General features: G+C 38.5%; 1 protein-coding gene across 1 annotated transcript in view; it reads left to right on the top strand.

The window, feature by feature from the left end:
• Positions 1 to 516: 516 nt before the first annotated feature.
• Positions 517 to 21,669, top strand: part of RPAP2 (RNA polymerase II associated protein 2) — a gene marked incomplete at its 5' end in the record, with an annotated part of 36,040 nt that continues 14,887 nt past the window's right edge. Inside the window, 8 exons of the mRNA XM_010150457.1 lie at positions 517 to 615; positions 1,247 to 1,312; positions 2,890 to 2,978; positions 4,523 to 4,558; positions 5,403 to 6,339; positions 7,408 to 7,502; positions 9,899 to 9,979; positions 16,229 to 16,297. Coding sequence (XP_010148759.1) covers positions 517 to 615; positions 1,247 to 1,312; positions 2,890 to 2,978; positions 4,523 to 4,558; positions 5,403 to 6,339; positions 7,408 to 7,502; positions 9,899 to 9,979; positions 16,229 to 16,297 — 1,472 coding nt within the window. The remainder of the gene's footprint in view (positions 616 to 1,246; positions 1,313 to 2,889; positions 2,979 to 4,522; positions 4,559 to 5,402; positions 6,340 to 7,407; positions 7,503 to 9,898; positions 9,980 to 16,228; positions 16,298 to 21,669) is intronic.

The following is a 21,669-nucleotide window of genomic DNA, read 5'->3' as shown; positions in this document are numbered from 1 at the left end:
GGTTGTTGTGACCTAAATGCAGGATGCAACACTTGGCCCTGTTGAACCTCATACAATTGACCTCAGCACATCGATCCAGCCTGTCCAGGTCCCTCCGCAGGGCTCTCCTACCCACCAGCAGATCAACACTTCCACCCAACTTAGTGTCATCTGCAAGCATAATACTGAGGGAGCACTCAATCGCCTCATCCAGACCATTGATAAATATGTTAAACAAGACTGGCCCCAAGAAAACATGTAACTAGAAGAAAGTTATGAAAATAGGTGCAAATATAGAAGAGCCTCCTAATCTTGCGTTTATGTAAAAAAGAAGCGGCCATGTCTTTCCTGCTTCCCTGTTTATCCTTTTACCATTTGTACTGTGTAGATTCTAAATGTTGTTTATTTAACTTAGTAAATAACTCTTACAAAATTAAAAATATTTATTTTTAATTATAAAAAAACATTATAAGATGTTTTGAGTATGAAAAATTACACATTTTTCCATTATCTGTTGTTATTTTGTTGTTATTCTAGGGAAAATGTATTACTCCATCTCACTACAAAGATGTTGTTGATGAACGATCTATCGTCAAACTGTGTGGTTATCCTCTATGTCAAAATAAACTGGAAAATGTAAGTTGCTTTTTATTCATGCTGTTAACTTAAGAATCTGTTCATGATTTTTATTCTCTGGCATTTTCTCTTTAATTTCAAACTTATTGTATTAAACATAGATTAAAATACTGTCAAGTAATGGACCAGGCATCATATTATTCCATTTCGTTATAACCCTTCTGAAGTAAAAGGTGAAACCTGATCAGTTGACAACCATTACTGTATGACAGAATCAGGTAGCATCTCGTTTGACAGTAATAAAGATGACTATGGGTTTGTCTGAGTAGAGGTGGGGGTCTCTGACAGTACAGTCGCATGTGCATATAAATAGATATGGATTAAAGAAGGACCCGTCTGTACTTGAGCAACAGTTACACATGAGTAAGGTTTCTGCCAGGACAGCTGTGTTGTTTTATGTCCAGTGCTAGCTTTCTTGTAGATCTGAAGTTGTCTTCTACTGATAGTGAGACAATAAATTGCCATTCTTGCATCTGAGAAGGTACAATATCAAAAGAACTGAGAGAAGAGGTGGTTGCAGTATGCAGTTAAGATAAAATGGAACATATTACACATCTTAAAATATGTGAATTAAGTTTTCTGTCAAGTCACAATGGAAATAAGTCTTGCTGATGAAAGCATATTTTTTTAGGTGCCAAAACAGAAGTACAGAATTTCAACAAAAACAAACAGAGTTTATGATATCACTGAAAGAAAGGTATGGTAGTAAGTCTATTTCTAAAATGTATTTAATCGTGTCTCAATGTCAGAAGTGCATTTTGTAAAAGCGTTCATGTGGTGGCTTGATGGAGAGCCAGTATGATTGGTTACTGTGAAAGTCATTTTCATGAGCTGTTAGAATATGAAGTTCTTTATGCATTTCAGTTTCTAGATGCTCTCTTTGGAAGGACAAAAACTCACTTTTTTCTTTTACATAACATTGAAAATTTGACTTGGATAGCATTTTAAATGTGATACAGCTGATCTGTTAAAGACATTTGTGAAGAAGTGTTCTCTTACTTTGCTCCAGTATAGTCAATGAGCTTTAGTAGGGTCAAAGTGCACATCCTTGTCATTCACTGAATTGCAGTAGTGTAATACAAGATATACCTCATGCATTCCTTGGTGTTACTGCCTTTAGGGTTCTTTTTTGAGGGCTTTCCAATGTAAAACCTATGTCTTCACAAAGCCTGTTTCTTTCTTCAAGCATATGCATGTATATGGTGAGTAAAAGTCATCTTTGCTCATAGGATATGCAGTTACTTATGGGTGCTTATATGCTAAATTGTAGGATAAATGTTTCTAGTTCCAGAACAAATTTTTTCAGTGTTGCTACTATATATTCCTTTCCTCTGGTTACAACTCTGGGATACACACAATTCTGGGAATGGCTTTCTCAAGTTACTAAGCAATACTCCAAGAAGTGGGATGTTTTGTCTCGTTACCTGATATATGCAAGTGTGCAAATTAATTTTTAAAAGATACTGCGAAAGATACTGTTTAGTTTTGCTAAACATTCAAGTTGTGTTGCCAACAGAAATTTTCATTATTAAACACTTGTCATGGTTTAACCTCAGCTAGCAATAAATTACCACACAGCCACTGGCTCACCTACCCACTAACAAACTAACGCACAGTGAACTGGCTCTGGGCCTCTGGCGTATATACTGAGCATGACAATTCAGTAGAATGAAATGCTCCTTCGGTCAGTTTGGGTCAGCTGTCTGAACTGTGTGTGCCCCCACACTGCCTGTAGCGAGTGAGGTGGGAACGCAGGTGCAGTATCAGAAGCTGAAAAAGTCCTTGAATTTGTACAAACACTTCTTAGCACCAACTAAAAACCACCAGTGTTACCAGTACTCTTCTCAGGGCAAATCCAGAGCACAGCCTCATACCAGCTACTGTGAAGAAAATTTAACTCTGTCCTGACTAAAACCAGCACAACCCCTGAATTTTATTGCATATCTTTATGACCACCTTGTTGGGTTACAGATTGCTCTTTGACGAGTTTTGGGCTCTTTGAACAGTTTTGGGAGTTTTTAAAATTTATTATGTAGACTCCCAACACTTGTTTGCTTCTCAGTATGTAATAAAAGTGCAGAAAACAGAAAAGTGGGGGGAAAAGGGAGGCTTCAAATGGCTTGTGGGGAGTGGGATAGACCAGTTTGACAGATTTGGTGTCTCTAAGTGAATTAAACACCTGGTCATAGGCTTAAAAAGAAATGTGAACTGGTACTTAAATTTTAAAGGCATAAAACCCAATGTCTTTAGTCATGTTTCCTTCCTTATTTCCAGTGCTTTTGCAGCAACTTTTGCTATAGAGCATCTAAATATTTTGAAGCTCAAATCTCCAGAAGTCCAGTATGGATACGAGAAGAAGAGAAGTAAGTATAACCTTATATACATTCACTGCTTCTCTTGAGAATATTATTTTCTCTATCCAAGCCGCAATGCTAATTAATTAGCTACACTGCATCCAAGTGATTAGGCTGAAGCAGAGGTAACTGATATTAACATGTTAGCTTAGCATGGTGTTTGTTTTAAAAGTGTTGTTGCCATATTGATCACAAGTGGCACAACTCAGTACAAATTAATAACCACCCAGTAGACTTGACCATGTTACAAAAGAGGGCAGACTAGCCATAAATAATAGTCAACTCCTATTAACTTTAAAAGGTGTTTACTAGGATTGGATTTTTACAAACCATATGGCGTACAGGAAGAATTCATCTGTCCTGGTAAAAGAGGTTTTCTAATTTTAGTACAGCACTTGGCATTGGTCTTAAGGTAGGCTGTGAATCCTTGCACCTGAAAGCAGACTGTAACATGAGGATGTTCTTTATCCTGTCTTAAAACTCTTCATTTCAGATTGCCCATTTCCTGCTGTTACTGCAGTATTCATTTTGGAACAGTGTGATGCAGTCCATGTTCCTAGCGTAGGAAACACAGGCTTGCAAGTAATTAATTGAGCCAATGGGTGTCACTGTTTAACAATAAATGGAGAATGTTCAGCTAAATTCATTCAGCTTTATTCTCCAAGACGCTGCTTTTCGTAGTCTCCTGGTTTTCAACAAAAGAAACTAGCTGAAATTGTGTGTGAGCTTGGTTTCACAGTTATATCAGTCATATGAAATATCTGATCAACGAGAGCAGCCTGATGGGATCTGAGGGATTAGTCTCTTCATTAAACGTTTAAGTAAGCTTCCCTGTGTTTTTGTGCTCGTTTTATGGACTTTAAAGAAAATAGTCTTTAAAACTCCCTTTATTCTTAACATTGGAAGTGTGACATGCCTCTTGTAGTTAATTATTTATGCTGGGGAGCAGGGGAGAGATGGTATTTTCAACAAACCAAACAAAACCCCAGATATTTTATGGCTAGGTATAGCTGTTTGCACAACCCCATGCTTGTGCACACACTGATAAACGCTTACACGTTAGGATATGTGAATTTTTTTTGACAGAAAAGACTACAACCTCCACTTAAAACTCTGAAGAACAGTTATATGGAGTTAATAATTCAAATCACAGTGTGTTATCAACTTTAGTTTCCCAACTCAGTTCATTCATGTGAGTGGTGCAGCTTTCATCTTTTCATACTTTTTTTGTATACTGTCTGAGAGGTGTTAGTGCATTGGCCTGCCTTTAGTGCATGCTTAAAACTGTTTCTTTCATTCATAGGACAGGTGGGTGAGGTTTCCAACCTTTATTGTTGGATAGAACGAATAGCATTGTGATGCTGCCTCAACTGAATTGAAGCAGATAAACAGCAAATTGAACTTTAGAAACAAACACTTCAAAATTTGTTCAGTTACCCTTCTTAGAGTTTCCGGAAACCTTCCAGCCTCAACTATATATTTTATGTTTTGATGTGTATTTCAAGAGCATTGATTTAGCAGGAAAATGTTCATTCTGTGTCTTCTTTCTGCAGACCACCAGACATAGAGCTGCTGAAGGAGGGACAGAGGTACACTAAACGATGTTTCTTTTTATTATTTTGGCATCATAGCAGGGGAAAGGGGAATCTTTTGATTTCCTTTGTTATAGGCCAGACCTTATTTGCACCTACACAAAGGATCTTTTGTCTTGTTTAGTTTTTGCCTTTGTGATTCTAAACCAGCGTATTTGATCTGTATGATTTAGTGTACAGCTGCTCTTGGCCTGTGTGTCTTCATTGAGCCTGTTGAAATCTGAAACAAATACGCTGTTTGTACAGTGCATATTTTATACCATCTATTCTTCATAAAGAAAATGGTACCAATTATATGTGATGAAAGCTTCTGTACTTCTTAATCTAAAACATCTGTATCAGCTAAAATGAAATCATGCCTTTCTGTCATCTCTCTGTACCTTGCTGTGTATTGTGACTTTCTGCTTGTTTACTTTTGCAACACATGGCCATTAGGTGGCAAACTTACATACGCTAGAAACAACTCTGCTGTGCCCCTGAGTTGAGGGTATTATATTCGTATATGTTATATGCCTATCTTCATTTTAAAATTGCACTATTCATCATCCTAACTCTGACATTACTCTGTTGTCTTTAGTAATATCTTATTTACTGTTCTTTTCTGACTGCCGAGAAGCACCTGAGAATCCACCTCTCTAAATATTGTCATCTTGATTGGAGAACGTTACAACTCTAAGTTTGCGAAGACTTTCAGAAGAATGGTCATGATTCTTAAACAAAACATTCTTCCCTTATAATAGAAGTGTACTCTTTTTGCTTTATTTTTCTTATACAACAATGAAAAGCTATTAAAAGTAATACCTGTATCTTATTTCATTGATCGCTTGTGCTTTCCTTACAGTGGACAGTCTGGAGAAGAAGTGAAACTATGTGATGAAGTAATTAAAGCTTCTGACATAGAAAATCCTAGGATACCTTCAAATCCATGTGAATCTGGTTCTCATGACACAGCCAGTGATAGCAGCAGTGATACTGAACAAGAATTTATTTCTTCTGTCCTACCAGCAAGTCAGTCAAGTTCAGCCAGTTTGGCACAGCAATTGCCCAGAAACAGTATCCTCAAAAAGAAGCATGCTCAGAAAGTCTATTCCAGCCCTAAAACTGAAGACTCGGGCGTGGCAGAAGCCACCGAACAACTATCTAACTGTAAATTAGATGCTGAGGAAGAAATGTATGCTTGCTCTGTTCATAATAAAATAACTGCAACGCCTTCAAAACATACTACTCTAGGAAAATCAGGTGCTTCAGAGAAGTATGAACATGCCTATAGTGGTTCGCACATAGTCTTTCTAGGTGTGAGCAAAAGAGGGGCAGAACATCTTAAAAGAACACTATCTAACTCAAAAGAACATAAAAAATCTGAACTAAGGGATCCAGTTAATTCCAAAGGCAGTTTATTAGAAGTGCTTAAGCAAACACTTACGGAATGGAGAACAGAGGAAACTTTAAAATTTCTCTATGGTCCAAGCTACACTTCTTCATGCTCATCAGAATGCGTGTCATCTGCCAACCAGGAGAATGAAGGACTCGATGAGGATGACTTCGATGCAGCTGATGATCTTAACACGGTTGCCGCAGGGCGGTCTGAGAACAATTTGAACTATTCGTTACCTTTCACAAGCCCAGGCAGAATAGTTAAGCCTGTGCCTAGTTACGAGAAGTTAAAAGAAGAAACAGAGTTCCTAGAACTCCGAGTAAAAGAGTTCTATAAAGGAAAGTGCGTCTTGGCTGAAGAGGTGGGGACACATGCACAGGAGGAACATACAAGCAAAGACAAAGTAAGTGTCTCTCTAGTGGGATGGTGTTGAGGCTGTGTAAAACCTGCCTTCAAAGAAGTATTACAGGCTCTTTGTTTCTGTCATCATAAGTGGATATGGACAAGGTAACATCAAGCTATTAATGTAAAATAATAAAAGGAAGGCTGGCTAGATTCACAACAATCCCATAAGGTTGAAAAATCATATTTTAGATTGGTAAGAATAGGTTTGTATGACTGGGACACATTCAGTTTTCATGACTGTCTTTCAGTTTGTGAACCATGAAAATAGTAAAGGTTGCTTAGATGAAACAATCCGTTGTAAGACGAGTAGACTTTGGGTGAGGAAGGAACATGTTTGGGTTTTTTTCCCCTCCCTCCTTTGATTCATCAAATACAATTTTTATTTAATGATTTCTTGGTTTTTATTCCTGACAAGGTACACTTCAGGTGGCATTTCTTTCTTGAGTAAGACTAGATCTCTGGCATTACTTACTGTTGAAATTCTCTGAGTTGGAACCTGCTGATTTGTTTGGATATGTTGCTGCAATTCAGACAGTTTGGAAAAACACCTCAGGAGGACTCGCAGACTTTATTTGCAAGAAATAGAGTGGTCTGAGGTTTTTACCCCTTCCAGGTCAGACAAACCTGCTGACAGCAGCTGGGTTTTCTTGTCACTACTGTAAAACAGTATGCTGACTATGCGAGGTGGGTTGTGCAGCTTGTACTGGCATGTGACATTGTTCTTGCTTTTAAAGTCCAAGTGTGATACTAGCATCAGAGGGTATAATTTTCATAATGCTGCTTCTTGTAAAACAAAGCTATTACATTGCTTCTTGGCAAAAATTTACTCTGACTTATGTTTTGAAGGAATTTTACCATTAGTTCAATTAAAGTATCTAGCATATGGAAGGGGAAAACTAGGTCAGCTGCCACCTCTGTCCATTAAGAAATTACTGGTTGGGTGGGCTTTTTTGTATTCGGAGAAAAAAGTTTTCTTATGTTTAAACATTTATTGATAAGCTGAGACTCTCTCGTTGCATTGAGTTTAATTAAATACTATGTTATATCTGGTTTTTGTCTAATACAGGATGATCAACATGAAGACCTCACCTTCCCACTTGTTGATGCGAATGCACAAATGCAGATTAGAAAGCGAATTGTCCTTGAAAAACTGAGAAAAGCGTAAGTAGCCTTTACTTTGGTAAACATCAAGCTGAAGTTGGTGCTCATTCGTCATCGTGTCAAGTAACAAACACACTGTGCAAGGATGTTCTGGCTTTTTCTAGTTGGCCTTAGTCATAACTTAAACCCGTTATTGCCCTAAAGAACTTATTTATTCCTGAGACAGCCTGTGGTACTGTTGTGGATCTCAGCTTGCCTGCTGAGGTGGGTGTCACAATCTCATTTCTGAGGTGTTCTCCAGAAGGAACCTGTCCTTCGCTTACAGGCATTGGAGCTTGTAGTTGGCAGCATTCCAGACTGACGTGACAGCATGTCCCCACTCTTCAGTAGTTGGCAGAAGTCAACACAATTGTGCCATTACACTGAAAATGTCTGTGGGTTTTGGATCTACATGTTGATATAACACATGGAGCATAAAATGAGAATATGTGGTTCAAAAAAACAATTCCACAGCAAGCCCTGTATTTGTCGTCCCCCTTACCCTCAGTTACCTGGAAATAATGTAAACTATGTAGATTCTTGTATTGTTTAAAAGCAGATTCTGAGGGACATAAAATATGTAAGTAGCTGTATGTACCAACTGGTCAAGTCTAAACTGAAAAACTTGAAGCTGATTGGGAAGATTGCAAGTATTTGTCCTGTACATTAAGCATAATGTTACTGGTGAACAAATCTACACAGAAGGAAGTGGTGTTTTCAAACATCGTAATAGTTTAAGCAAAGGTCTTGCTAAGAGAATTTCTAGCCCATGTTTGGATGGCTGGTATCAGTATGCCTCTGGCTGCAACCATTAAAGGCCCTCAGAACTGAATCTTAAAACTTTCCATACACCAGACCTTTTCCACATACATAAAAGGGCTTTGGAGCCCCAGAAAAGAGGTGAAGGCATCTGCTGTAGCTATTAAAATTATTAAATTGCCGAAGTTGAGAGGACCTTGAAAATACTCCCGTTGTCAGTGTCATTGGCCATGATTGCAGTGTTTTTATTAGGGCTATTTTACTTTTCTGTGGTTGTAGTTTGTGTTAGCTCGCCAAACTAGATTTTGCAGAAGCTTTTTTTTTTTTTTTAAACTAAAAACCACAACCAAAACTGCCAAAAAAAAAAATCTCCATTCTGTTTCTCTCTACCTGCAGCAAGTGTGGGCACAAACATGGAACCAAAGCATGCTGCAAAAAAGGGGTCTGTCTCTGATCTTTCTGTAAATGTCAATGTCACACAGATTCCAAGGACTGCTACTGTAGGCTAAAGCAGTTTCTCTGCTCCTTCAGATTTTTCCACAAGTTTGTCCGTCATGTTCAGCTTCTAGCAAAATTTCCATTGAACTTACAAGTCTGGTACTCCATAAATAGAGGACAAGAAAGACACATTTTTTTTTTCTTAGTTTCTTCAAAGGTTTTAGTCTTGGCTATTCCCTTGTTTAGTTGGTCTTCTTAAATTTTAGGAGGTGGTGCAATAGTCCTGTCACATTCAAGTAAGAGAGACAATTTTCCTCGCGATAAAGCAATGATTTCTTGGTGTGTTCAAATGAAGTCAGTGGGAATATGAATATGCCCAGCATTGTAAGAGTCCTTTGTTCAGGTTTTGTAGAACGTGCAGTGATGTGATGGAGAATAGAAATTCTGATTCTTCCAGCAGTATTGATGCACTATGTGCATATATGCATCTAAATGTAAAGAACTGGATATTCAAATGCAGGAGGATATTAACTATTAAACAAGTAAATAGAGGCAGAAGTTTCATCCTAAATGTGAAAAACAAATCCTGTTATTTCCAGCATTTGAGGATACTGACGACTAGTTAAACAGTATGTGCAGTTTGTTGTGTTCTGTATCAATTTTTATGCACCATCAAGTGGGGAGGCAATTTGTCTTTTTTTTTTTTTAATTCTCTAATTACTCTACTATCATCTTGATTCCAACTACCAGGCCTAGACTGGAATGCTATTTCTGTTGCGTATATGTGAGTGTGAGGTCAGCAGATATATTCTCTGTGCAAACCTCGTTTAGCCATGTAGTTTCCTTTTGTCTTGTTATTTTTGAAGCAAATATTTATTTCAAATATTTGCAATGGTTATGAGGCCTGAAATTCTAACTCTTCTTATGTAAACTCTTTGATTCTTTTGGTAAGAACATCTTGTCAGAACAGATAGATTATGCAGGTAAAACTGTATTTCATTTCTTCATGTTCATACTGAACTCAAGCTGTTATAAAGCAAAGATGTGGCCCAAACACCACTCAGAGGAATCTGAATTGTAAACTACAGGCCTGATCTGCAGTACAAAGATGAATCTCTTTTGGTTTTTGTTAACTTTCCTGAGTTTTGGTCGAAGTTCTGTTTGAGGAGAAATGAGAAAGAGAGAAAAATGTATATTGACTGGTGTCTTTTGCTTTCCAGATTACCTGCAGTTTTGGGACCTCTTGAGATTACTCCAGGTGATGTTTACACAGAGCTAAAAAATCTTGTCAGAACTTTCCGGTGAGTATCGGTCTTTAGAGATTCTTCATGATTGATTAATTAAACATGCTGTTGAATGACTTGCGGTTTGGGCACAGAGAGGGCCCCGCTGCAGATTTGCCTTTTTCTAGCCATGTGTTCATGTAGGTAATGTCACGTTCCCTGTGGGCTAACAAGTCAACCTTTTCCCTGCTCCTGACAGTGGCTAGGTCACCAAGAGTATTTGTAGATTTTTAAAAACTAGGCCAGTGGTCTCTGGAGGATGATGGTGAGTCTTTTAAAGGTTCTGCTACCTCGTCACCTCCTATTAAGCTTGAGTTTCTGAGATCTGTCACTTTCTTTTGCTCTGGCTCCCTAAGCTGGGCTAAATGGTTTTAATGTGATTAATAACTGTTACTGATAACTTCTAGAGCCAGGAAGAAGGTCCAGTTTGACCCATCTTGTTCCTGATTTCAAGGGAAAGTAGATCTAGTGGACACTGTCACCACAGATGAACCTTCTGCACAGTCAGAAGCACTAAAGACAGTAGTTGGAAACACAGATCAAGAAGGAGGGAAAATATAATGGTGGTAACTTTTCTGAAGATGTTTAGGTTTTCTTTGGGACATAACTCTCATTACTTGGACCTTGTTCATGTCCTACATCTTGTTCTGTCAGGAAAAGGAGCAACAACAGTTGCTAACTCTGTGTACACTGTCACTTGACGTGCCCAACCTGCGTAAGGTTTACATGTAAATTTTCAAAAACTCATTCATGTGGTGTTTGCCACAAAGAATCTAGGCTTTGGTGAATAGGAATTCATCTGTACCTGATTCCTTATGCTTTATCTGACATCTGGAAGGACGCCACTAAAACTCAGATTCTCCGTATGTACGGCTCCTTACTGTGGAAGATAGGCTTTTCCTTTCTGGTGACTAGAATTGTTAGTGTTTGAGTTTGACTCTGTAATTGCAGTCTTTAAGGTGTGGTTAACCCTTTTTTTTTTTAACAACAACACAAATCGGGGAAGGTATTTTTGCTTATCTTGGAGCAGCATTTATATGTACCTACTACTTGAATAAGACCTTTGTGTTTTAAAATTTAAAACAGTTTTGTTGCTCTGCAGTCTAAATGCTTAACAGTCACTTTAGCTTATGGATTGATAGAACTGGAAAAAGTACATTTTTGTCTCTTTCTGTCTACTTTTTCTATGACTGATTATGTAAGAAGTGCTGGAGGTTCTCAAAAGCAGAACATTTTCTATTCAGAGACGATGTGGCCTGAATATGAAGTTTTAGAAGTGGTTTATAGTGAAGAGCCTTGAAGCCAAAATGGACTTCTAAAAACATATATACACACCTGTGGCTTTACAGAATTGAACGAAATCTAATTAATTTGGACTTCGCTCCCAGCACCTTTCTCATGTAGCAATAATTTATCATATTTTAAAAGTGTCCCCTGATCTATTTCTCATCCCTCAGATAACATTTTCTAAGTTTATTTTTAAGTCTTTTTTTATTTTTTTAGGGTGTGAGTTGTAGGTAATGGTAGCAACCCTTTGGGGCTCTCGTACTGTGAAAATTCCAAATTAATTATTTACAAATTCAGCATTTTGGGTGGGGGATGGCTGAAGACCATTGTGGGCACTACACAACAATTTGTAAGTGCCTTTATATGTTTATATATAAATGGAGGTTTTTGGTCACTGATAGTACAATAATATAAAATACAGCATATGGGAAAGGAATAAAAACCTTTGGGTCCTTTTTCCTTCTTGCATTTCTAGCTAGCTCATGGATATTAAGATGAAGGCATAGATTTGCATCTCCAGTTCTATACATAGGTTTAAATTTACTTAATGTGAGATGTCTCTGAACTTAGGGTGAACAGTTTGGCAGGAGGTGCTAGGATAAATTTTTAACGGTATTTATGTTTGCAGGGTACAGAAATTTAAACATTACTTCCTTTGTAATGTGGTTAAAATATTTTATGGCTGGAGGGAGCACTGACAAATGCTAGTGCTCTTTCCTGCTTTTTGTACTGGAAATATTTCAGGCTGAAGCACTTGCCAAGGAGGGTAGGAGACAAAACACGTGGCTGTAGTAGAGCTTAGCTGAAGAAGGGTAAAAGAGCATGTGGTGAACTAAGCAACAACGATTTTCAGCTCCATTGGTTTTTAAAGGAACACTTGCAGTTCAGCCTCCTTTGGGCAACATTTTATTCAATCACCACTGCTGGGAAATGCACTAGAGGGATCTCAAGAGACATTTTAGGATGGTTAGAGCTCTTCCCAAACCAAGTCCCTCAGTGCCTGTAAGCTTTTGTTACGAAAACTGAGATGTCAGATAATTCTCCAGAGTGTGTAAGGGCACTTTGTTAAAAGATCAAGAGAAAATTAGCTATTTATATATAAATTGAAGCTAAATTATTATGTTTGAGTGTGGGGTTTGGATTTTTAAGCGTAGTATTTCATATCGAAAATAGGATTTCATCTGTATCTTATGGTTGCAAGTATTTCATTCCTTTAATGGAGCTTATCATGGACACTGAACATCTGCTGATGACTTCACTTTGCAACAAAGATGAATTGTAAAAAGAAAGAAAGAGAGAAAATCTCTTTTTGGAACACATTTTTTTTTTCTCCTAGTGTAAGAACATGGACATAACAGGTAAAACTGAAAGACAGCAAGCATGCACCTCTTCAAGGACTCTTTTTTTCAACAAATGTACATTTAGTGCCAATAACTTGTTGCTACTAGCTATTAGTCAAATTCATAGTATGTTAACAGTTGAGCTCATAGATTCAGAGATGACAAGTATATTCTCATTGTAAGGATAAACAAACTTCTAGAAAAGGAAATAGCAGGACTATAATCTATAAATAGGTATAAAGAACAATATACTTTAAAAATATTGGTTTATATTAACCAGTTACATTTTCCTGCATCTTGTTCATAATACCTGATGCTAGGGTCCTGTTAGGGCATAACCATTTAGCATAATAATCCTGGTGTCCATCTGCTATTCCCCACTGGACGGTGTTCCTGTTAACAAATTGTTTCCTAGAAATCCCAGAGAATGTAATCCTGCTGAGGGAAGGGTGGTGAATTCCTCCATTGTTGAGTTTCTTTCCTGTAACTTGGAGTTTGTTGTGGGAGCTCAGGGATGTGTTTAATTAGCTGCCACAGCAGGCACTGTTTACAAATCAGGCCATCATTTGCTAATGGAGTGCTGCTAGCAGTATTTGTGGCTGACGGTAACTAAATGGGAAGACAGCTAAAGGTAAAGAAGTAGAATCAACTGTGTATGCTCTTGTTCTGTCATTTTTGGGTTTACTTTTTTTATTTACAGGTTACTTTAACCTTGGACTCCACTGTATTCCTACCACCTCTGTATTGGAGTTCACTTTCTTTGCAGGCCAGGTACTAGTCACTTATAGGGAGCTCGTTTGGGATGAAATTTTTATCCATCTTTAGTCCTTTATCTTGTCAGCTTCTGCCGCTGGATCTATCTGCTCAGTCTGAGCTCCTTCACAGGGTATTAAAACCACCTACTGGGTGGTGGAAGCTGTCAAGATGCTCCAGTGCATCTCGCTGGGGTGAGCCACAGCACCCACAAACTAGCAACTGAGCAACCCACACAGCTGTTTGGAATCATCCAACCTTCTTGGCATACCTATCCTGCCCTACAGAGACCAAGAAATTAGTCATTCTCTTTAGAAAAGTTGCACGTTATTTTCTTTCTTTGGGTAGGTGAGGAGGAGCTCAGCCAAACGCTTTCACAGAAAATACTTCTCTGCAAAACTCTAATCACGTACACAAAGTCTTGTAGAGTTTTAACTTCTCCACGTTACATGTTTACGACAGGAATCTAGTGACCTGTCTTTCATGGATTGCTCTGAAGTAACGGTTTTGGCTGGAGACAAGACAAAGAATTAATGCACCATTTTTACAGGGGACTTGCGCTTCCCTGTTTTCTGAAAGCTTTGCTCTTCGGAGGCCTTGGTGTTGACACACAGCTTGTTTTTGAAGGTGGCTGCCCTTCCACTGCTCCTTATTATTTAAGGCTTCACACCTGTAGGTTGCTAGCTTTAGTCTGATCTGTCTGAAGTGGTTTTGGTTTGGTTTTTTTTTCAGCTGCACGAGTGCTTTAGGACAGGTGTTGTACTTGAAAGGTTACTCATTGTGAAAGGCTGACTTGGCTGTTCATCCAGTCCAGTGACAGCAGTACATCAGCAGATCCATATTGCTGTATCCTGCTGGTTATCTGTGTCTTTTGACTACCTCCTTCATAAATAGCATATTGATGGCAGCGACTAGTGTTCAGACCTTGCCAATCAATACTAACATTGAATAAGAGTTAATTGACACAAATAACTGCATCCCTCAGTTTGTGTACAAGAATGACACCTTCGTGTGCTCTAATCAATAATAACTCCTTGTAGAGCATTGAAATAAAGCTGCTTTCTCTGTTTGACAGAGTTTTCCCAGGTGGCCTGGAGCTGTCTCTTCCATTGTGTCTCATCATAGCAGATTAACTGGAATGTTACATATGAATTGCCTGTCAAGATGATTCCATCAGGCATTTCGTGGTAGTGTTTATCACTGCCATCAGTGTTGAGTCAAGACGTTCAGCCTTTGTTTTGTCTCTTGTTCTCTAGCCAGAAAGATGTAAGGGTTTACCAGGTACAAGCGTTCTTGCCAGCTAACACCATTAGCTATTTTAAATAGTAGTTGGTAGAGTTGAATCTTTTGATAACAAAAATAATCAGTATTTGCAGTTGGTTGTAGTTTGATATGACGATACCTGTACATGTAGTCCAAAACATTGCTTTTACTTCCATCATTTAACAAGACTCAGGCTGTGAAGACACTATTTGAGTAATCATCGCTTCAAAATCTTACTTTGATTCGAACACCTGAAGATTTGAGGAGAAAAAAAGGATAATACTGGTTTGATCATTATTATCCTTAAAGAAGAAATAATTATATTAATTTTAATATCTTTCTGAAATACAGAAATACAAAATGATCCTATAAAGTATCTTACTCATAACTACATTTTTAATGACCTTTTTGAATATAATTTGGGGGAATTATTTAACAAAATTTGAATTTTAACAAGGGCAAGTAGATATACTTTTATTTTTCCACTTTGTAACACCTTTGTTGGTTAACTATATGCTTGCCCAAAGAAAATTAAAATAATAATTATAATTAAAATCTTACTGGGGAAGAAAACTCTGGATTTGAATTTGTTGCCAGGTATTTCATTTTAAGCAACCTCCCATCTTCACCAGTGCCTGGTAGTGGGTATGGCTGACAGGGCAGCTTCATTCTGCATCTGAATTTATATAAGCCTGCCTAAAAGGGAAGCTGAGAGCAAGAAGGAAGCAAACATTGGGAGGCAGTCGCCCCTTAGTATTTCTGTTGGATGGCCCCATCTGTCTGAATAAAATTAATTGTGCTAGCCTTTTTTGGGTGCCTGCATAGCCACAGCTTTGTATTTAGCTGTGACTTTTCCACTAAATTGCCTGTCTTAAATGCCATGGGTCATGCCTAAATTTAGCCATAGCAATTCACACATGAATTGTTTCAAGTCAGATTAACATCTGACTTAAAGCAGATCGGTCTTGTCACGAAGTTCAGCCAAATGGGTCAGCAGGTATAAAATGCAGCAGCACGTCTGTGGGAACACCCCTGTGGTTCTTGATTCAAACCTCACTTTCTTGCTCTTATATCTGCACTGACTCCCATTCCATCAGTTAGAATACTGGCTTTCGACGGTAAAAACAAGAATCATGACAGGATTGTCTCCAGTATCTTATAAAATCCTGTCTGTTTCCGCAACATTAGCTTTTACAGCAAATCTGAATCTGAAGCAAATAGAGGGGCAAACCTTGCGTAGGAAGGCCTGTCCCTTCAGAAACACCCATGCAGTTCCTGAGAATTTCCCAGTGGGTATGAGTTGAGAGCTGAGCCCTCATAGCAGCCAGGATTGCTTGCGAGCCAGTTCAAAGAATCACCTTCTGTCCAGTCTTCCCCATCCCACTTTCATGCAGAAAAAAGACGCATACTGAGGATTCTTTGATTCCTCTGTTACAGGGTAAGATGAGAGAAGCCTCAAAGTTGGTGAATTGCTCAGATACAGCTTTTTGTTTATGTATATGGATTGCTACATTGTAATTCAGTCTATTAAGTCTTAAAGTAGACTTAAATCAATATTCAGCAGTTAAAAGTCTGTTTATTTTCACTCTGAAATTTTCTGATTTTTTTCCTTTTTTTTTTCCAGGTTAACAAACAGAAATATTATTCACAAAATGCCAGAATGGACTCTCATTGCTATTGTTTTGTTATCTGTGTAAGTACCCTTTAATATCATACACAACCATCTTAACGAACCTGTCTTAATGAGACAAGATTTAATTTTCAGATAAAAGGAGGTTTTTTTAATTAACTGGAAAATCAACAGAATGTTTTTTTCCTGCAAATGAGCTAAATTCTCTTGGCAAAACAGGATTGTCCCACTTGCAACACCATGTGAACAATGAACAAAGCAAAAGAAAAGTTAAGCTTTAGGGATTTTTTAAAGAGGGCTGGTGGAGTGAAGGAGGAGTAAACTTCACTCCTCCAATTGCTGCTGACAAACATTCTTCCCTCTTTGACAGTAGGACAAAATGCTATGTATTGTATTACTTGGATTTGGCGTAACTGTTACACTTTTAATTTCTCATTCTACTTCTAATATCTTAAAAGATTTTGCTTTCACGATTTAAGTAAAATTATTTCCATAAAGATTTGGTGTGCTTCTTAATATGTTTGAATCTTCTGGCAAACCTTCTTGGGAGGGGAAAGCTTTTATAGCAAATCCCAAATTTCTGAAAGTAATACTGTTTTATTTTTATGAGGGTTAGCTCTACTGCTTAAGATTATGATACTACAGTGCCTACAGTCCTACTTAGCTTTGTTCTGCTTACTGTAGAAGTAAATTCTTTCCAGGGGTTTTCCTAATGGGAAGCCTGATTTTTATAGTAGCGTCTCTCAGTAAGATACACAGAGGCGTGATCTATAAAAGCTGTAGTCATGTGCATCCAGTAACTTCCTTAATTTATATTTATTTTTTTTTACAAACTTTGCAGTGTGTAAAACAGTTCTCTCACCAATTTGTATTAAACATTTAACATTAGTTCACCTTCTAAGAAATCACTGGTGGTTGCACACAGTGTCAGGCCCTGCCTTTCAGTGGGGTTAAACCATCAAGCAATCTTTGTGTGTCTTTCAGCTTGAATTACAAGATTGAAAAAAAAAAAAAATCTTATTCCAGAGACTGTTTATTACCACACTGCTGCTGCTGCTTTTGGGCTTCCTGGGTCACTGGAGCCTGTGGGACAGAGAAGTACTTACAGACCTTCACAGGTCAAGAAGCGTTGTGGGCCGGCCTCGTGGCATCCCCAGCACTGCACTTGCTTTCCTTGATATTACTTCAGCCTGACACATTGTTCTGGCTTTGCTGTCCCAGGAAAGACTGTACCAGCAGGCATTAGAGCAGGCTTCAGCGAGCCTTACATCTGTGTCACCCAGCCAGATACCACTCAAATGATTCATTAAATCAGAACACAGAAAGTAACTTTACTTGAATGCCTTGGCATAAATTTTTTATCAACTATAAGAACAAATCTTTTGTCATTTTTACTATATATTCTTACGGTTGAATTGGTAATTTGTGAAACAGATCTTATGAATTTTTCAAGTAGTTTCTGTACATCTAAGGAAATGATGACTGTCTTGATCAGAAGTTAAAGTATGTTGCTGGTCTCTCCGCATATGATAAGCTGTAAATGTTTACATGCCTAATGGTTGTTTTACCGTTGCTTTAAAATGTTACAGAAGTAGCAGGCAGTCTTGGTAGCAATCAGGAGAAGCAGAGAACCAAGTCTCTCTTTACTTTCGCTCTTTGAGGGTCCACCCCTAAACAAATGAATTATTTTTGATCCTAAAATAGAGTAGATCTTATTTCTAATACTATTCCAGTGTAATCATTAATAAAACTCCTGTTGACTTCAACTTAAGGTTGAATCTTGCAAGCTCATGATCTTCCGATTTTTAACAACTTTTCTCAGCACCCTCTAATGAGAGGATGTGGAAAAATGTAGATGGGGTGCAGTGAGTGCTAAGATTGCTCTAAGAAGATAGTGAGTCTTGCATCATTTCCGGAAAGATTAAAACCAACATTTCATTATTTGGGAATTCTGATCAACCTTGAATATTTAGTGGAAGCCAGAAGTATACAGGGAAAGGCTACTGAGGACCTGGGGAACCCCTCGCAGACAGGTCCTCAGACTGTGTCACCTCCTGCAGTCTGCGGAGGAATCTGTCATATCTTACTAATATGGCTCATAAAGATAATTATGTTCTATTTAGTTTCCTCTGGCTTCCCCTTAGCTATGCTGAGAGATGATGGATGTTGCAGCACATGTAACATCATTTAGATTGCAGGGTTGTATGGGGCCCGAGTCAGAGTGGCTCTTTACTAGGTTCTCTGACTGAAAGGGCATTTTCAGAATAATCACAGGTCTCAACCTAGTCCCAGACACAGGATGGCCATTTTACTAAACAGTGAAGCAGCTTAAGCAACACCCTGGAAGAGAATAATACTTCCTCTTTCCAGGAGGATGAAAGACCATATTACAGGTACCCTGGGATGCAGGAGTTATAAGAACAGAGACAACAGAAAGCAAAGTGAGCATGGGATTTCAGGATATACCTCAAAAGAAACTAGTAAGACCTCAAATATTTTTTGTTTTGTTTGGGAAGGAGCAGGGTTGTTTTGTTTAAAGTAGCAACTGTTGGACTTTGCTTGCACCCTATTTTGTGCATCGATATTGTGGCTCGCCACTTCCTTCTCGTATAGGGCTAGTGTGTGCTGAGGACTCGAAGAGCGTACCTAACTTCACAGTGCTCTTTCAGAGTGCCCTGGCCCTTTCTGTGATACGCTGCTGGGCAGAACAACTATCATCATTACTGCTGTATTGAATTCAGCTGTCATCACGGCTTAATACTTTGTATTATGTTATGATAATGCAATCCTCTCTTCATTGGAGTGTGCATATTAATGCTTTGTGGGATACAGCATGTTGGATAGTCATAACACCTCATTTTGGTACTTAAATTAGACCTAGGCTCCCTTTATAGTCTGCTGGGCCTTGAGAAGCTTGAAAGTGCTCGTGTGACCTTGAGTCTACTGACTGTTAAAGAAACCTGGGCTTTTGATTCATTGCTCTGAAATAAAGTGTCTGAAACTAGACGGTATGACTGTCTTTCTAGAAGTATAAAATACTGGAGACAGCAACTGTGGAGCATTTCCTGTTCCTAGTGAACAGCTGGATTTATTCAATCAAATTATCGTGTAAGATGTGAACAGCCAGTCTCAGCCTTTATTGAAAATCTAGCCTGAGGCACTCCGGTCTTTGACCAGCACGTTCAGCAGTGCTGTATCGACCTTCTTAAAGTACGCTTTGACAGCCGGAGAATTGCGTTCGAGTAATTGCATGCATGCCTGTCGTGGTGACTCTTTAAAATGGTGCGTCAGTCAGATTTCTCATTTGTCTGTCATTTGTAATAATTTTGGCAGTGGTAGATTTCTGTGTCTTCCTGTTGCCATGCTTAGGACGTTAAACAGAATTTTTTGTTGAAGTCATAGCTGCTTTATGACGTACGGTAAAGTAGAAAGCTGAAGTTGCATCATGACCCCAAAGAACTCTGCAAGATGTCAGATGCAGCAGCTGGATAGACACAAATACAGTAGTTGAAGAAAGAATGGAGAAAGCAGTGTGAAGGTTGGTTGCTGTACGAGCACGGGCACTTGCTGTGTTTAGTGTATACCCCTGGTACAGTCTAATGGAAAGCTTTCAAGGTATTTTCAGGAAATGTCTGCTTTCATCTTACTTATCAGAGCTGGCTGGTTCCAGTGAACTGTGGTCGGCTTCATCTACAGAGCCTAGGCAAGAGGCTCCCCCGCTAAAAGCTTTGAAGCATTTCAAAATGTTCTGGGATTAGTTTATAAGCATTCAGCTGCAGTATTTAAACAAACTCAAAATGACCACGATCACTAAACAAAAGCCATCATTATACGTGTGCAGCCACTTTAGATAAATGTGTCATGTGGAGATGTACTCCAGAGGTTTACTCTCTTGGAGATAACAGTTCAGGAACTGGAGAATCTTGGGTTCAAGTATGCATTTTTACTTCTTTGCACATGAGAGCACATCTGTTGCTCAACACTGACTTTTCTAAATTAAGAGGAATTCAGATGTTTCTGATATTGCTACTGTGTTTCTTATCTGAAAATGTCTGAATGTTTGAAATGTGCAAATCTAATGTACAAATACATATTGGATATGAATTAGAGTTGCAGAGTGACTCTTTTTCCTACAGAAACCACATACAAGTCAGTTGGATGTTCTTTTATTAAGCAAGTCTGATGATGAAGATTGGTTCCAGATTTCCTCCGAGAAAAGTCGTTTATCATTAGGCTCGAATTGTAATTATTTACCATTTGGAAACAGAGTTTGTAGGACTGAAAATCCCAAAATTCTTTCTTTTTTATGAAAGTGTTTGAATGTGGTCATAGTATTGTCTCAGCTCTTGGTCTCTCTCTGTAGAGTTGTCTTATTTTGGGAAATAGAAAAAAGGGAAAATAGAAAAGAAGGGAAATAGAAAAAATATAGTCTTAACACGTTGAAAATTTTTAAAAGGGTATTCTTTCCTTTTTCTCTTAATTTTAGGTTGTCATTTGGTGAGTGTGAACTCAAATAGGTTTTCTGTTAAGCAGTTTTTACTTATCAGCGCTTTCTAAGCAAGCTCAAATCTGCTTAGTTGGCATGTTGTGGAAGAGATCAGTATTACTTCACTTCCTCCTAGCATGTTCCAGTATTGCTTAGGAAACATATATAGAACAGTATTTTGAGGCATTTGCAGTGTTGTTATTGGGACATTAACCAGTGTCAACTTTGAAATTAATTAAATATCTTCAGCATCCATTAAGGGAGCAAACAGAAGAAGAAGCCATAGCAGTTTTGAGGAAGGTGTTTCTCCTTATACAAAAAAACACGGTGTGTTGCTGTAGTGCCATTGCACAGGAAAGCGACACTGCAGGTTTCATTGCAGCACACACAGCTGCAGTCTTTTTCCCTTCTAGTATTTCTCACGGAGAGCCTTCTGAATGGGAGGTTTGGATGTGCTGTGTAAATTCCTTGCATGGCCAGCACAAACTCTCTGAGGTGGGTCCAGGATAATTAGACCCCCTTTACAGTTCTCGTCCTTGGTGTCATCTGCAGGAGTGGAGCCTTAGCACATGCTGTCTCCTGGACTTCTGTTGCATGGGATTTAGGGGGTTTGGCTCAGAAAGCTGTCTTCTCTGCACCTGCCAGTTTTGCTGCCCGGTGCAAGGGAAGAGCAGGGTCATGACTTTCTGCCAAGTGTCTTGAAAATCCCTCTAAGAGATAGAAATCTACATGTTCCCAGCAGCTCTGTGTGTGGGCCTCCAGCCTGAAGTCATGTCCAGCTGTGCAGAACCCATCACCAGTTACAAATTATCCTTCATGGTGGTGTTCTTCTGACTAATTTTTGTTGTTGTTGTTGTTAGAATCTAAAAATACTTTTATATTGAACATAATTTTGAATCTTCTGCTTTAGTCACCCTTGGGAGCTTTCTATTCCAAATGTACTTGTGAA

The sequence above is a fragment of the Eurypyga helias genome, unplaced genomic scaffold (assembly GCF_000690775.1).
Source record: "Eurypyga helias isolate BGI_N326 unplaced genomic scaffold, ASM69077v1 scaffold3224, whole genome shotgun sequence".
NCBI lineage: Eukaryota > Metazoa > Chordata > Aves > Eurypygiformes > Eurypygidae > Eurypyga > Eurypyga helias.
Note: the sequence above shows the minus strand (reverse complement) of the source record. Positions and strands in the feature narration are given on the sequence as shown.